At 44.5% G+C, this 18,084-nt stretch overlaps 1 protein-coding gene across 2 annotated transcripts in view; it reads right to left on the bottom strand.

The window, feature by feature from the left end:
* FAM13A (family with sequence similarity 13 member A) overlaps nt 1-18,084 on the bottom strand; it is a 131,269-nt gene that overhangs the window by 3,634 nt on the left and 109,551 nt on the right. For both annotated transcript variants that reach the window (XM_086611526.1, XM_086611528.1), the window contains 7 exons: nt 11,860-12,073; nt 11,334-11,472; nt 10,159-10,240; nt 9,788-10,008; nt 8,425-8,508; nt 4,196-4,291; nt 2,546-2,629 (listed from right to left, as the gene is read on the bottom strand). In XM_086611526.1, the coding sequence (XP_086467652.1) occupies nt 2,546-2,629; nt 4,196-4,291; nt 8,425-8,508; nt 9,788-10,008; nt 10,159-10,240; nt 11,334-11,472; nt 11,860-12,073 (920 nt within the window). The remainder of the gene's footprint in view (nt 1-2,545; nt 2,630-4,195; nt 4,292-8,424; nt 8,509-9,787; nt 10,009-10,158; nt 10,241-11,333; nt 11,473-11,859; nt 12,074-18,084) is intronic.

Consider the following 18,084-nt stretch of genomic DNA (forward strand, 5'->3'; position numbering starts at 1 on the left):
AAGACTGTTTCTCCAGACATAAATGGTATAGGTTAAAACACAAGGCATAAACCAGCAGTTGCATATTGTTCCTGAACCCTGTAAACAAATTTGGGCTGGGCTGGGGAAGAGAGACCATCACTCATTGCCATTTACCAGTCCCCAAGCATGCTGTCCTGCCCTGCTGGGTAAGGGCAACTAGGACTGAGGCAGAACACTGATGCCGCTGCGGCAGGAAGGAGGATTTGCCGAGTCAGATGTAAGCAATAAAAATGGTGCGCTTTATTTTAGGGGAATCTCTCTGGCACCAAAGGAGGAACTCCCGTGCCCTTTCCCAGGACAGCAAGTTGCTTCTGGATTCCCCTTCTGGAGAGAAAGGAAAGGGACAATTTTCATAAGTGGTGTGAGGACAGATGCAAGGTGTAACTTGAATCTGTGAATCGGGCAGCAGCTCCTTCCCTGCAGGTGCCCATGAGCCCGTTTCACTTGCCTCACTGCAGGGCACCAGCACACGGCCCGGGCCAGCAAGGATTGCTCTGGCCCGGAGCTCAGGAGCGAGCCTCCTGCCAATGGAAGCCCATGGGAGGAAAAGAAAGTGTAGAAATTTCACTTGCTTAGACCTCAGTGCCAAAACACTACATCTGGCTGTCACAAGACCTCTTAAAGCATTTTGCTGTTTAAAACCAAGGAGCAAATTAAAAGGATTCTTAGAGCGAACTCGAATGGAAACTGCCATCTAAGGCCTTTGTTTTTAAATACGTGTCCCATGGGAATCTTATTTTAAGCCTGTGCTGGCATTCACACCTCGAACCAGAGTGATCTTCATTGACTCGATAGATCCATTTGGCTTGCACCCGCTTGGATCTCTAGGCAATCGTGAGGCATGTAAATTTTCCAGAGTTACAAATATAAAATCTCCAGAGTATCCCATCAGCAGCACTCCCAGCAAGCAAGCTTCCCAATGATTTTTTTTAACACAGACAATATTAAAGATATTGTACCCAAACGTTTGATAAGGTTTCACCTCAAATCACCTTCCAAGCTTTTAAGCAACTCTCCCAAACGCTTCAAAAACCCCCAGAATCAAAAAACCCGACAGCATCAGGGGCCCATCAAGACAGGTAGTGCTCTGCCCATCACGGACCTATGCAGGGGGGCAGTTTTGGGGCCTTTTGGCAATTTCCTCTCTTTACCTCTGAGCTAGTTCAGTGCAAAACTGCCACAGCAGCTTCACAGGGCCCCATTTAAGTGTTAATAGGAACGTGAGTGTCAATGGATTTAAGCCTGTCACCCTGATCTTCAGTCAGAAACCTTTCCAGGTTTGTGCCCCCTGCAGGACACCGCTGAGCTGGTGTGATGCTGCCCCGGCACAGCACTGGCCATACTGGTCATCAGAAACCACCGTAACTGACACCTGTAAGTTTTGACTCTGGGTGTAAGCATAGGTGAAAAATAGAGGACACAATGAAAGAAAAAAAACCAACCAAAACCAAAAACACCCCCCACCAGATCACTACTGCAGATTTGATCCAGCACTTATCGAGAAAATAACAAGAGCTCAGTGATGATCAAGCAGCCTCCAAACAGCACATTAACATCTTCAGCCTGCAATCTGGTTTTAAAGAATATGTGCCTTGAATAGTCCATTAATATACTATCTGTTGTAATTGCCTAATAACGTAATCACCTTGGATGTCTAGGTCTGCGGTATTTACGCCATTAACCAAACTCTGGATAACGGGTAAGTGACCCAAGTGTGCCAAAGCACTTTTCTCCCCCCGTTACATTGAAAGGGTAACGAAAGCCAGCCAGGGCCCAGCTCCACACCGCGTGTCCCGGTCAACTGTTGCACTTCCCTTCTTCTTGGGGGAAGAAGGCCCAATATCATAGCAGTCTTCACCAAAAATTACTACCCCACAGCAGCACGAGAAAGAAACACAACAATTCTGCCATCCAAATCTGACCAAGCGTTAAATAGCAGAACCGACTTCCATCCTCATGTGACTTGGTTAGAAATACCATTCACAAGGTGGTGACAAAGAGCCCTGGATAAAACAGGCACGTGAATGGGACTAGGTATGGATCCCGTAAGTGCCGCAGTTGGCCCCACGTGCGAGCGTTAGTTTTGTGAGAACTCATTCCTGCCACGGTGCTGTGCGCAAGCCACAGAGCTTTGGAGTGAGAGAAACTACCACAAAACAAGTTAGTGTCATTAAAGAGAAAGGAGGAGAGCAAGAAAAAAGCAACGTACAAAGGTAATTGTGATTTTTTTTTTTTAAAAAAGCAAAATAAAATATATTATGTGCAGGTGGAGGGGGAACGAGAAAGATGGGAAAGAATGCAAAGCCAAGGAAATAACTGTAGTCTTATCTACAACAAGGGAAGAACTTGATCAGAACTGGTGAGGCTTAAAGCAGCTACTGATTTTTCAGGAGGACACTGCAAAAAAATCAACACTGATGGGAAAAAAATATCAATCAATCAATCAATCAATCATTCTCTTTCATTGGCATAAGGGGAAAACTGATGCAAACTGAGCAATTAGTTAGCAGCTGGAGGTCTTCACCTTTATCTCCTTGAAGAAGGAAGCTGTTTCGCCCTCGATAATTGGCTGCAGCAAAGGGCTTCTCCGCTTGCTGGAGGGGGAACCCTGTGACAGGTGTTAACAAGTACGTTACATTATGAACCCCTTTCTCCTCCACCACCTGCTCGCAAGCTCATTCTCACCCATGCATTCACTCTCAGCTCACTGTTGGGCCATCAGGAGAAATCTATTTCTTAAAGAAGAAAAGCATGTCCGGCAAACCCCCTGAACCTTGGGCTGTTCTAGCTCAGGATGCTGCTTAGCAAGGAACATCACTGCCAAACGCTTTTAAGAAAAAAAAACTTGGATGCTGGAATACTAGCTGGGCAGGAACTACAAAGTAAAGGCTGCAAGAAAATAATCCCCAGCCCGAGGCCCAGACACACACACAACATTTGGTTAGCTCTCCACAGCTGCAGTGTGAGCCCAGCTAGACTCTTCAGCCTTGCTTTCCAGGAGCCCGATTTGCCACTGAAGAGCCTACTGATGTGGAGATGGATTTTCAAATGCATCCAGCCTCTGCATGAGCCTCTGACTGTTCTCACTGGAGGGGCTGTGGAAAGCCAGTCTTGGCTCTGTTCTGCTAGCCACCGTGCAATTTCAGTTTTGTGTCTAAACAGGACTTGAGCTCTCTCTTGAGAGCTTTCCATTAAACTGCCCGTGCACAGCTACATGGTTTCTTCCTTCTGATTGCCAGCACCGTCTTCACAGCACACGTTTTGGGGAGTACTTTGTGTATTGAAGGAGGAAGAGCTTTTTGTTTTGTATTAAATGCAGGACCATCTCCCACTGTTTGCAGAAAAAAGCCCCACTTCTGAGTGTGACTGCACTGAGTAACGCTGTGCCAGTCCATTCACTTCACTGGCAGTCTATGAAAAGTGGCCAGGACACGAGCGCTGTTTGGGAACAGCAAAAAAGGTGAAGGATCATAGATGACAAAGCAAACAGGAGCCATCGTAAACCAATTATCCTTCCATAGATAGGCTAGAAGTATTCTGTGTGTATTTTTTAGATCAAATAATTTTTAAAAAGTGACCAACACAAGTCTTCTAAAGTTAGAGATAGTGCATTTGCTCCCCAGGGGGTGCATTGGATTCCTTGCTGTTGGCAGTGCCTCCTTGCCAAAGCACCACCTCGGATGAGGGAATATCTGCCGCTTGCAGGATCTCTTTAATGCAAATGAAGCGTTAGGAGACTGTTGGGCCTTCCTCTCAGCCAAGGCGACTGGTATCCCCTGGGGGACCCACACAAGTTTGTGTTTCCAACGTACAATCCTGTGTAACCAAGCAGCATGGAAGACCTACAGCTCAGAGTGGATTGGTAAGGAAAGGCAAGTGAGGCTGTAGCCAAACACAAGATGATGAAGTAACAGCAGCAGCCCAATGGGAAGAGGAGAAACAACACAAAGCGAGATGTGCCCCATGGCTCATGGGTAGGCACTAGGGTCCCTTGACCAGTCCTGCCCAACTTCAGTATATGGTGTGTCACTGAGTCACTCATTTGCCTTGTCTTTGAGTGATATGGGAGGGTGGGACTTGGCCTTACTGATTGTGCTGAATGCAGAAGTGTGGTGATTCCTGCTTCCTCAGCTTGAAATCAAAGAAACAGACCCCAAAACAATGCTCTACTCACAATGATAGGGATGGTGTTGGCTCTGGAGAGGATCTGCTTGACCAGGCGATACCTGTCATACAATGGCTTCATCACCTGTCGTTCATTTTTGGTAACCTGAAAAGGAAAAAGAAGCGAGATCCATGAAGCCTGCAGCAGATATGCCACCTACAATGCATGTACCTGTGATTGCTGTTAGTCAGAGGGGGCTTGAAGGGAACTTCATGAGGGTGACAGGCTAGCAGCATTAGCCCTGAAGCTGGTAACACACGTGCTTGTGTACGTCATTGCAATTCCAGTCCCAGGTGCCAGATGAAGCAGCATCCGAGCTGTGGGGTGTCTTGTAATGTGGTGTACGAGACAGGTGGTTTAAATGACCAACTTAGGTATCACACGTCCACAAAACGACCCACAGAGGCAGCAGTCTGTGCTTGTAATCACGTCTACCATTGTAAGGCACAACATGAGGTTTCCCACTCTCATTCTTGCCGCTGGCACCTCAGAGGCAGTGTTTATGTTTTAAAAGAGAAAGAAGCTGCAATGACTGGAGACTGCAAACAAAGGAGATTTTCCCAGGGTAGGTTAAACTACAGATTTCACAAAAGCTGACTTTCTGGCTTTGCTATTCCTCCTAATTTGCTGTCCAAGCCAGCAGTTCTTCATCTTTTTAACCCCCTAACTTTACCCTTCTCCTAGCAACCTTGCCAGGGAGAAGTCACCACCAAGCTGAGAAGCGATGAAGGTGCCAGGGCTGAAGACAGAACAGTGCTGTCATGCCCATCCCAAGCCTTCCTTTCATTGCTCTGTCCCTAACTCCACTCCTCCTAGCTGCATGTCACGCTCTCTCCTCAGTTTGAGAGTGTTGCAAACTGCAAGTGTTCATTTCTGTTTTTCTGTCAGATCCAAGCTAAGCCAAAAATCTCACTAGTACTGACAGTGCAGGAGAGGGGAAGAGCTAACAGACAGTAGCTAGTGTGGGAAAGCAAAGGTCTGCTCAAGTAAGTACAAGTTGTGAGGAAGTCGGGTTTTATTTCTTCAATGTTTTGTTACAGCAGGGTTAGAAAACAAACAAACAAACTACTCAGCATAACCAACCTGATCATCATCTTTCTTTGTATTCAGCACTGTCTGACCCACATCCTATGACTGTCCTTCCATTAGATCTTTTGTCTAACTTTAGATTATGAGGGGAAGCTTTAACTGATTCCGATGTCATGCCTATCTTCCTCAAGGCTTTTTACTGCTGCTATTCACCAGTGCATCTGAACAGCTGCCATATACATATCAACATAACAGTGTAACCCCTAGCGAGCTTTGTACCATCTCCCTTTCTACAACAGAAAAGGGAGGAAAGGGAGTACAGCTTGAGACGGGAAGGAAATTTTAAAATGAACTGTCTTTTACTTTGTCTGTAGTTGACTCTCACTGGAGTAAGCTTTCTAAAACTTTCACAGCCTCCCTGCAGAGCAGAAGAGGGTGTTGGTTTGCAAGGGGCAGAAGAGCTCTAAGCATTGCCAGGAGTGGGACTGGCAGCGATGAACCCTAAGAATCTGGAGGTAGCATCTTCCTCCTGATAATCAAGCCTATTTCCTGTGCTGAGGGCAAATGAATAGGCAGGAAGAAGGAAGATGACCTTTTTATTCCTTTCTGGGTTCAGTACAAACGTCCCCAAGCCTGACAAGGGGCATACAGATGGGCAGTCTGAGCTCTAGGGCCTGCGTGTTCCACACCTCCGAAGCACAGCCAGGCTCCGATACCCAACAGCCTCAAGCTGGCTGTTCGCTGAGTAAGCAGCTCGCGTGGATTAGAGGGGTGTGAGCAGCATCAGACAATTCACTCAGCCCTCTCTGTATCGAGTTTTGTGTTGATGTGCCTGTATTCAGCTGCACTGGCTAGCAAGTTGACTCCATCTCTGGGTGTTTCTCTGCAACCAGTCAAGCATACAACTGGTGATACTGGGTAGCCTATATATAGAGAGGCTAAAATATTATTCCTAGCTTTACTAGGTTAGCAGTTAGCAGAACGGCAGGCACAGCACTACCGTTGGCTCAGACAGTCTTTGTTACTTTGAAAATAAAAAGACTGCGCTCAGGCTTATGCTGAGCCAAACCTTCAATTAATGACATTTCAAAGTCGATAAATAGCACTATTCTGTACAGAAAAATAAACACAAGCCTTGGAATGGACAAAAAATCCTTAGGTATGCTGAAGAACGGAAAAAATAAACGACATGCTTCAGTGTCTGACTATCAGTATGGAGGACGAACACAGAGAATTAATTTAAGTGCTGGAAGTTAAGTGTATGGGGCCTGAGGCAGCCCTGCAGACTTACACCAGCACGCCTAACAGAAGGCAGATTCTGAAAGAAAACATTTAGCACATGGGCAAACTGTCTCACTAGGTAAACACAAGTAATACCAGCAAAACCTGAGTATATTTTGGGAGAACATCAAAATGTAAAAAGACTGTTGGAATAACGGAGCCTTTGACACAACTCTGGGGCACACTCGACACGGCAAAAGAGCCACAGTCGAGGAACAGACCATTGCTTGCATTGTTAGAGCAGCTTGAGGATTTCTGCAAAGATGGATTTTTTGGCTTAACTTAAACAGCTTGGTTCCACCTTTGCAGGTTCATCTATCACTGGTGCAGAAAGATCCAGTTGCACAATAAATCTGAGCTCCATTGTTTTTCTTATTTAGTTAAAAATCTTTAAGAAAAAAAAATATTTGGCTGAACTATCCTCATTCTCCTTAAGCTCTCAGTACTTTTCCACTCTGCAGTGCCAGGAGCTGGGAACAGCAAAAGCTGATCAGCTGCAGTCTTCCTTGCCATGCAGTTCACTGTTGCTATGTATAGACTGCTTAAAAACAAACAAATTAAAAAGCAGTTGTATAAATAAAGCATCAGAAAGGGGAGGAAAAAAAAGGCATGCTGACAAGCTGGGCTCTGGGCTTCTTCTCTTTTTAAACAGATTTAAGTGAGTTCACTTCAACGAGATGCTACCTGTTGATTTGTATCATTGTAAAAGCAGAAGCAGCAGATTTGATCTCATGGAGAAGACAGGGAAGGTTAAGTGGAATTCTTTGTGCTGTTTTTTTGCTGTTTTACACAAGAATAAAACTGCATGTCCTCTCATACAACTACATTGTTTTTAGTTGCTGGCATATGTGACTTACAATATTAGCACTTCATGAAGGCATTTAAATAAACGAGTGAGACTTTTTTAAAACAATGGACAAAGAAGGAAATAATTCAGGAGCAAAAGGAAGGAAGAGATCAGGAATCCCGTGCAGCAGTGGAATGACAGATTTGTCAGCTGCACTAATCAAGTACTCCTTATAAGAGTAATTTGCTGCTCCCAAGCCACTGCTCAAGGGATTAGCACCACTCTGAAATTAAGTTACTTTACCTATACAGCTGGTAGCAAAGATTATAATGTCACCAGTGGAAGAGGAGGAGGGATTCATACAAAGCCAACTTGGTGGCCTGGAAGTCACTGTGTTTCTGCCACGGCAGAGATCAACAGGACACAATTACTTAATTTTCTGTCTTCACAAATAATTTTCCTTTGTTAAGATGAATGTGCAAGAAATCTCATGCCCTTTGTTTCCACTGGCACATGGGAAAAACATCTGTTTCTCAGGGGAAAGAACGAAATCCCCTCTCAACTTATGCTGTGATGCTCAGGAGACAAAACTGTTTCATAAATCCTTTGGCACAAGAGGATTGTTCATATAGCTAGCTGCAGGTGCCTCCCTGCAAACAGCAAGGTGTCAGGACGAACACGCTGTAGCTCCTCTAAGAAGGAGCAACGTATGCACACCTGTCTTCCCAGTCAGCCATTAATACTAGCAAATTGCAAAACTCCTGGCTGGATGGGGGACCACACACAACTATTCCCATGCAGACTGTATCCCTGGCAAAGCTGGTGAGCCTGCTGGGCCACAAACTGGATGTCTGTGAATCCTGGTGAGCATGATGTCAAAATAATGCACGTTCAGCCTCATTGAGCCTGTGGGTTTGGTCGTACAGCTATCTGCCAAGCCCAGCGCTGCATGCAGACATCACCTTGCTGAGAAGAGACTCCTCAGTAGCAGTGGTAGTGAAGGATCAGGGAGGTGGATTAGAGCATGCACGAGGGGGTTGAAGTTCTAGTGACTGTGATGTCAAAGTAGCATTAGGGGGACCATTTACCACAGGCAAAGATATATAAAGATATACTTTGAAAAAAATGCTCCTGTACATACCGGTCTGCCGTGAATGCTTTCGTAATACAGCAAAGCTTTTTGAAGAGCCACTTTTTCAGCTGCTATCTGATCTCTTGTCATGTCCTGTGAAAAGCAGTACAGAGAGAAAGGAGGAAGAACAAAAAAGTCAGATTCCTGAACTCAAACAATACTGATTTGTGGCCTAATCTAAGTCATGTCATTTGATAATTAATATTTTGAAGACTCACCTCTGCCTTCCAGTCCTCTTTTGCCAGCTATATTGCCAAAGAGACTGTTAATGTGAGTGGCATCCTATGCACAAGGCAGCTTAAACCTATATAAACTTTGCATATGAAGGTATTTTATGTACGTAAGGGGGTTTTATGGATTATCAGTGTGCTTTGAAAAAACAATGGCATGCAACTTTTAATGATGGTGGCCCTTCTTCAGTTAAGATCTGAAGTGTAAATTCTACAACAAAACACATGTTCCTTCTTTTTCTCCAAATCTGAGACAAGCTCCAGTACCTCTTGCAAAGCATCTTTGCTTTGACTGCCACAAACACACTTTACCAAGAACTGAAGTGCAGTCAGATTGTCTCCTCCTGCCAATTCTGCTACGGAGTGAAAAGCTCTGGCAGACAGGCTGAGGGGATCAAGCCAAAAAAAGGGCAGGCAGTTGGAGAATAGTTCCCCAAGTAAGTTTACCAGAGTTACCCCACTGAACTTGCCTGACACCTAGCCTACTCTCCCTATCACAGCAACAAATATAATCACAGGCCCTCTTCCAACAGCCAGGCTGTGGATTCTTGCTACGTCGGAAAACAGCCAAACACACACTGTGTGTACCTTCGTCTGCAGATGTAGTAAACAAAGATAACGAGTGTCTGCCTCTCTCTTACAAAGCACTGCACAATTTACATGTCAGCAGACTCAAGGACTTCACTTACAAGGCTGCCCAAACCTCAGGAACAAGCAACAGCAGACACAAAGACCTCGCTGCTGATAACCCTCAGAGATTACAGCAGCTAACAGAGCTCAATGTGAAACTCTTTAGAGCAGCGATAAAACGCCAGAGAAGAGCTTTGGAGTGAACTAGAAGAGAACAGATGACCCAACAGCCAAATTCAGCACAGGAAATACTGCAATAATTCAGAAGCATTACTTGGAATATACAAAGATCAGGAAAAGAAAACATAATGACATTCAATAGAAACCGAGCTCTTGAAAAAAAAACAGATACTAAAGGCAGAGGGAAAGAAATTAAAGCAAGTGAGCCAGGAGTAAAGGTTGTAGACTTTATGACAAAATGCAGAAGATCACAGGGCTTTCACAAGCGACTGTGCAGCCACAAGTTACCTGCTGGTACTTAAAGGCCTAAATCTGATTTGTCTACATTGTACCTTGATATCTTCAGGTCGGTTTGTCTCTGTTCGTTTTTCTTGAAGCTTCTTCTGGATAGAATCAAGGGTTGCTTCCACGGCAGGCTTGGCAGATTTATCTGACAGGTCTTGCTTCTTGTCATCATCCTTTTCGAGCTGAGAGCCGAAGCTCTTGGGGAGCGTGTTGCTCCGCTGACGCACAACAGGGCCAAGGTCTTCCTCCGATATCTTCAGTTTTGACTCTAAACAGGGACGTTTGGTGGAAGATGAACAATTTTTTTTTTTTTTTTTTTTTTTTAAATGTGACAGTGACAGGATCACTGCCTAACAGCAAATTTCAATAAGGCAGAGTCCAGCTGCCCCCCGAAGGTGCACCAGTGGTGGCTGCTCACCTTTAAGTTGCTTTCGGAATTTGGCCAAATCATTTGTCCATTTGAGCACTTCAGGGTTGGCTGCTTTGTCGCTGTGGGAGGGCTGGGAGGAAAAAACAGTCATGCTGAATCTGTGTTAAACCAACAGGAGAGACCCACTGAAACAAGTGTGCGTCACAAAAAGAGGTACAACAGAATTTGGACCCAGCATTAGACACTGGCTTCTGACTGGCACCTGCATACCTCTGACTAGTTCATTTCAGACCTTGCTTTAATTGCTCCTGCCTATCACAACACTGTCTCTTGGGGGCATCATGAGATTGATTTTCTTTTTAGAAAACACAAAACTTTTGATGGCAAACATTAAGTTGTAGGAGCAGCTCAGAGGGCCAGATGCACATTGGAATCCTTGTGCCTATTGTTTCCTAACAAGAGGGCACCTTCAAAACAGAGGAAGCCTAGTGTGAACAGTTTGAGACGTATTAGGATCCATGTACCCACATCAAAGGCTGCCTTACACTCAAAGACACTGAAATAACCCAAATGCTATGGTACAGCAAGGTCTGAGCATTTCTTCCAGCCTTTTCTACTGCAGGCAAGATCCTTTCAGTACAGTCGTTTCTGGTTTAGATCACTAACAAAGATGCACACATGCAAAGCTTTAGTTCCTTAAAAAGCTTTCTGTGCATCGGAAGGACATGTCAGGAATAATTAGAGTACATTACACTGCTACTGCTCAGCAGCACTTGACTGTGGTTCCTTGCTCAGGAGTAAAGGCTGCTGCTCTCCCTCCTCTGCAATGCACTGGTGTCCTTGGATTACCATCATGCAAATGAGATGCACTCTTGCGCTTTTTATAAGCTGAACTTGGATAAACAAACAAACAGAAGTTTAACATAGCTATTCCTACACACCAGTGTGTGCTTTTGGCACACAGTCTTAAGCAGTGATCAAAATCCTATGAGTTTATGAGGCTATCGCTTGTGCTGCACTGATAGCACATAATACCTGGAAAGGTAATTTGCTTGGTATGGATGCACATTGCATTTTTTTGGGGAAGTAGCTTTTTTCTTTTCTTCTTTTTCCTTATAAAAGTTTTCAAGCCCTCTGTATGTTTGACAGACCTCCTTGATGTCCCTTCCCCTTGTTGCTAATGCATACCTCTTCATACAAATGCTTAACTCCTAGAGACTCACCCTGTATTTCCTCTCCTCTTCGAATTTTTCCTCAAATCTCCTGATCTTTTTCTTCAGTCCCTGAATCCTCCGGGTGAGCTGTGCAGGGGTAAGGTCCTCTCTGTCATCTTCATAAGATCCCAAAGATGAACTCCGCCTCCTACCAAGAGCAAAGATTGCAGGAAGAGCTTATCCAAACAGTCACAGTACATCTTCATGCAGAGAAGGCCACTTAAACTTTGTGTAAATAAAGGCAAATCCCACAGAAGTGAGAAAGCTATCTTGCTACTCTGTAATGACAGATAGCAAAAGATGCCGTAACAGCCTCTTTCAGCAACAGAAACTCCCTAGATATTAACTCATGAACCCAGAAACAAATAGTTATCAAGAATTTTCTAAAAATACCAGTTTCCCCGTCAGCAGGAATAGAAACCCAACACAGCATAGCTATGCCGGCATATGTGATCCAAAGAGATGTTGCTTGATGCAACTGTGCAAATCTTTTACAGCTAGGTGCAAATGTCAGCACAGGCAAACCACAACCCACCTCATGAAGGAATGAGAATTGGGAGGGGAAGGAGGCACTTCTGTGTCATCCAGGTACTGTTGGCTCTGTCCATAGGCATAGAAGCGAGGGGACAGCATAGGATCGCTGTCCTCATCCAGAAGTTGGCGAATTAAGCGACCGGCCTGCGGGGAAAGGCGAGCCTCATCTGAGTCTAAGCCGTCTCGCTGCCATGAGGAAAGAGCAGGGATGGGCTCTGGGAACAGTAAGACAAAGGCTGGTTTCATCGTTTTTGTTTTACATGTACGACAGACTCCAGGCAACTTTTCTGCAAAGCGTTGCCTGGCCACAGTGGGTACTCTACACAAACATGAATAATCTCCTAGGTGCAACAGAAAACCGTACCCAAAAGTTGACCAGTAATTACCAAAAACTGACAGCAAACAAGGCTATCACCAGCCAGCACCTCTGAGGAAAAGGTTATGCTGGACAAGAGAAAATTATCAGCACATGGCAGTACAAAGGAGGCAAACGAATTACAGCAGGATTTGTTTTCAGTTTCAGACTGTACAAATGCTGTAAATCAATAGCATATTAATTGTCCTCCCATAGCCTCCAGCACTCTGTACGACCCTGCTGCCTGCTACTGGAATTTCGAAGACTATGAGTAAGCATAGGTTCTTCTAGTCTGCAAGGAAAAGGTGTCTCACATTACTACCCATTCCGCAGGGTGCCTAGACTGTAAACTAACAATGACTGTAATGTGGTCTGAGTTTCTCCCTTTTCTCTTTCACATGCAATCCTGCTGCTTAACAGCATGGTAGAAAAGTCAGGAACTCTTCAGTCCTCTGGACTGATCTAACCAGCTGGAAGTAAAAGCAATGTTGTACAGGGAGATGATGGAGTGGGAGAGAAAGGGAAATCCAACTTAGCATTGCTGATTGGCGTAGTGGAGCCCACTGAAAGCAATCGCCTCAATCTTGTGATCATTCCCTCCAGATGCCATGAGGAGTGTAACGTTTTGTGTTCAGATAGTTTACTAAGCTGATTTGCATGCTCCTACTTAGCACCACAGGATTAGACAGTTTAAGAGCCAGGCTTTGAATTTATAAATCTAGCAAATAGTTCTAGAGTCAAGTAACAAAACAAAAACCTTATAGAAAGCTCCCAGACCAGTCGCAGAGCTATGGACTCATTTCCTGTGCCTACTGTGCCTACTCCTCTTCCATGAGGAGAAGTGGCTTTCCAAACTATCAGTATTTCCTTTTGCTGAACAAGGTTAACATTTTCATAGCTCACAATGGACTGCATGAGTATTCCCTTACAGACTCTCCATGCTGTTTAATATTCCCCCTCACGTACAGTTCGGACAGTGCAAGATCATCCATCCACAATTCGGTAATGACAGGTACACTCCATCAAACGATGCTCTCCTCCTCTTCCCTTCTTCCTTAGCACATGAATATAAATGGCACGCCTCTGGCTTTGGGTTTGTGCTGCAGGCAAACTGATGCATTGCTCTGAAAGGGATGGCTGGAGGTTTTTGCATAAAAGCCTCTCGCAGGTGTTGCGATAAGTGAAGCACATACAAGCCTGGCTGGCAGAGGCTACTTCGATGAGGTGTGCAAGTCTCAAGAGTATGTAGGCTGTTTTGCCATGGACTGAAAAGCTTATGCAGCCTGCACTTCTCACAGTTAATTTCTGGAACAAAAGTTTTTTCTAAGCTGCATTCAACCTTGGCAGTTCCCAATACCTGAAATACTTTGGCTCAAGAAATCTGGTAAGAAGGAAGGTGAAACGAAGGGCAAACCCTTCAGCTAAACTGCAACGCTTTGGTGTCGCACACTTCCCTGAATCTCTCGTGATTTCAGGAAGGTACTCACAAGATCTCTTGTTGCAAAACAAAGGCTAATAACACAAAAGGAACAAACTTGATAACCTCATTCTTGCTAGTCAAAGGTAAGTGATGCACGTGATTCTTCCATATATCTCTCGCTTTCAAGTTTTGGAATACACTCCCACCTCCAAACAGAATTTGCTCTTGAAAACTGTTAAATCACACCTCCATGGGTTTTATATATATAGATGGAATAAACTTTGAAGAAATTAGTAGCGTATTTAGCAGTAACCAAATTAAGCTCCTACCACACCAGCTAACAAAGCCATTATTAATCATGCACGATGCATGTGACTTTTTCCCAAGGTGGATTTATATACCAGATAGCATGCGACATTCAGGAAACTGCAATGGCTCAAAGAGCCTCTGATCAAATCCCAAAAGACAGCAAAGCACTTTACACAAGCTAGCAGAGACCGAGGTATGTGTACTTTCTGTTTTGTTGATTTCAAAATACCGCCCAAAACCAGAACTCACATTCGAAAGGAGAAAGTGTTAAAAAGGAGACGGAAAAAAGTCCTAAAAGGAAAAATAAAATTTGAGACTTGATAGAAGACATGGCTGCTATAGAAAATAAGCTGGTTTTAACCCTCGCTCCTGGAATGCCTGACTCTATGGGTAACTTGTTTCCCTGGCTGACTGTAAGTATTTAGAAGAAAAAATCTCATCTGGACACAAAATGGCTAACACTCCAGAAAGTAACGCAGCAATTAATTAAGGTACATATTTAGGTATGTAGAATTACGGATTTTATCTACATCAGATCACGAAGTGGACCAGAGCTGTAGTCCAACTGCCTTCTCTCTCACGCTGGCCAGGTGCCAGGCGCTTCAGCTGGAAGCACTGGAATTGCTGGATTGCACAAATATACAGGAACTCGCTAAGAGTAAGCTGCCGCTTTTTCTGACAGTGCACAATCAATCAATTCCTGTTTAACAGACTACATAATACCTTTTGTTATTCATTTATCCAAGATAGCTATCAAAGTGTTGAGCCTTTTTTGAAGGCTGCTAAATTCCTGGACTTAATGGTTCAGGTTTGAAGTATCTGCTATCAGGATTAATGTTGTCACCCTTTCCCCTTTCTGCTAATTGAAGAATAAAATCTCAGTAAAGAATGTAAATGTAAACATTTTCTTTGCCATTGACTTGGCAGAACAGTTACCCTTATTAATCTTCTGTCTTGAACAGATCTCCCTTGCTCAGAGAAAACTCAGTTTTCTAATCATCTCCGCATTCTTTCCATGTACTATTTTTTTCCCCACTTCCCACAAAGACAACCTTTCACGAAAAAAAATATTTGGGCATATTTAACCACCATTGTCGTACCAGTACAAAGAAAGGGTGAAAACACTTTCTATTTCTTGGTCAGACTCTCAATGCATTTCTTTTAGGTATGCCTTTTCTACATTGGCGCAGAAGTGAAGTACGCTGGTATTGAGCTTGCAGTCCTTCAGAAGTGCTGCACTCCCTCTCAAAATCCCACAACCAGCTAATCTTTCAACAAAGCTGTCAGCCATCTGCCAGGTGTTGCTCAGCAGAACTCTGCAGGCACGCATGCCTTTGGCAATGCAACCCCTCTGCCAACCTGCCACGTAAAGGGGCTGTAGATACCAATAAACCTGTATCACACGACAAGGAAGAACGATTAATTGTATCAAACTGGTCTATTATTGGTGAGCTCCAAGCCCTCTTGCTGACAACACCTGACTTTTTTTATCATTACGTTGTGTATTTGCCACAGGGTTCCTGGGGGCTGCAGGGCCAACGGAGGGGTGCCCACACACACCCCACCTGAGGGGCAGCCAGCAAAATGCCGCGGGCGTCTCCTGTTTCCCCCTCGGCAGCCACACAGCTGATATATGCTGCTAACACTGCTTTTACATGCACCCATCTGACAAACAAAGGAGGCCAAATCTTAGCTGCTGTACACCAAAGTAGGTCTGGAGGGATTAAAAAGCCTAAACTAATTACAACACCTGAGGTCCTAGTATTAAATCCCACTTGAAAGACCCTAGAAAAACCTCTCATAATAATGAAGTGAATAAAGCAATATAAAACTCTAAAACATTCACTAGCTCAGTAACACCATATTTTACTCATCTTATAAATAACTGTTTGAAAATATCCTGTTTGAATACATTAGGAGGAATTCTTCCTACGTAGATCAAAAAGAATGGCCCAAATAAAGTGCTACCATGCCTTTTCAGCTAGTGAGATGACACATCTCTCAGCTAGCAAGCCAACTTTGTATTTTCTTTACAATAAATGTCATAATAAACAATGAAAAAAATACATTTTAAAAATATTGATGCTATAAAATCAGTAAAAAAATGCAACTATTCTTTTCTACATATAGAAAGAAAAACACAGTGTGTTTCATCACCATTTGATTTCTTATGCTGAAGAGCGTTCCACACAAATACACTGATGTATCTAAGTCCATAGTGTTGAAAAAAATAAATCTAAATCCAGCTTCCCTGTTGCTATATTCTTTGGATGTTTTTGCATTACTCTGTTTGTTTTTTTTCCATGAAAAGTATCAATTAAGTCCGTGTCAAAACTGTAGATCAGCTTCACCCGCAGGGTCTCAGTGCTGCACTGCTCGAGTTCTCAACACTAAGAACTCAAATTGCGTTTTAAACTTCTGCTTTTATTCTTTTTTTTTTTTAAGCTTCGAAGTTTGCACAAAAATGTCCACTGATTGTTTCCTAAGTGCCTGTTACTGCAAAGTCTGCTTGAAATCTCATCTACAGAACTTTTTTTAAAACGCCAGTAATCAGGCGACGTAGGCAGCAATCACGTGCATCGTATCGATTTACTGAACCGCCTGTTCAGCTCCAAGCTGCTGACAGGGCCAGCCGCTCTTCACGGAGAGCAACATATTTCCAGATTTTCCTTGAGGGCAGGATAGCGAGTTCTGGGCTTGAATTAGAAACATTTGGTAAGAAATCTGCACAATAGTGCTGGACTGCGAGAGAACATTCTGTCCTCCTCGCTCACAGCACTCGATTCAAACGTAATCCGCAACAATTAAAAACTTGTGCTATGGAAGTAAGCTCTGAGAAGGCTTGCTCACACGCCGTCTCAGCTGGCAGCGGCTGAGCGGGCAAGCCCAGCAGCCAGGCATCCCAGTTGGGAGGGACAGCTCGGTTCGCACCCAGCCTGAGAATAAAACTATTGGATTCGCATCCACCAAATGCACGTGAGCAAAATACTCCTCTCAGACCGTGGGAGAGGCGCCTAGGCCAACTGTTCAGCGCTTGAAAGGTGGCCGAGGCGCTGCTCGCACCAGTGCGTACGACATCAACAGCCTGACGGCTACTACACCCATGCCCCCGTATGTAGCGGGCAGGGTGGATACAGAGAGCGGGCACATGGCACAGCGTGAGCCTACGCACCAGAGGAAGCGGGAAGCAAACTTCTCTGTCCTCTCTCTGCTCAGCTTTAGGTAAAGGGAAGATAGCCTGGAGAAGTACAGAAAATTTCTCCTCTTGTGTACAGATTTGACTATGTGGTGAACCTTAAATGATCCGAGGGCTGGAGCACCTCACCTATGAAGACAGGCTGAGAGAGTTGGGGCTGTTCAGCCTGGAGAAGAGAAGACTCCGAGGAGACCTTCTAGCAGTCTTTCAGTACCTAAAGGGGGCCTACAAGAAGGCTGGAGAGCGACTTTTTACAAGGGCGTGCCATGTAGTGATAGGACAAGGGGCAATGGATTTAAACCGAAAGAGGGGAGATTTAGATTAGATATAAGGAAGAAATTCTTCACTCTGAGAATGGTGAGGCACTGGAACAGGTTGTCCAGAGAAGCTATGGATGCCCCATCCCTGGAAGTGTTCAAGGCCAGGTTGGTTGAGGCTTTGAGGAATCTGATCTAGTGGAAGGTGTCCCTGCCCATGGCAGGGGAGTTGGAACCAGATGATCTTTGAGGTCCCTTCCAACCCTAACCATTCTATGATTAAAAAAAAAAAAGCTAGTAAAAATTACTTCTAGCATAACATAAAAGGCAGAGAGCCCTGACAGCTCACCTGGCAGCAGTTATCTCAGTTCTCTGCCATTGAATGAGGGTTTTTAAGGCAGCTCTGGTCTTAACATGACAGAGTCTGCCTGAGTGACAAATAAAAGCTAGTCAATGGACAAGGTTGCCTGGAGTAATTTCGTGCCCATTCTTCAAGGCCGTTTCCTAACCTTTGACTGGAGGTAGTGACAGCTACAGCTGAAGGCAACCCCTCAACCTGTAATTGCTCTCACAAGCCATCTGTGAAAGGTCCTGTCACTAGATACTCTGTATCGCCTGTAGTATGACACCGAGGACCCTGCCTCCAAAAGTCAGATCAACTACATCCTGGAGGAACTGGCAATTTCCCA

Source organism: Tauraco erythrolophus, chromosome 5, assembly GCF_009769465.1.
Source record: "Tauraco erythrolophus isolate bTauEry1 chromosome 5, bTauEry1.pri, whole genome shotgun sequence".
In the NCBI taxonomy this organism is placed as follows: Eukaryota; Metazoa; Chordata; class Aves; order Musophagiformes; family Musophagidae; genus Tauraco; species Tauraco erythrolophus.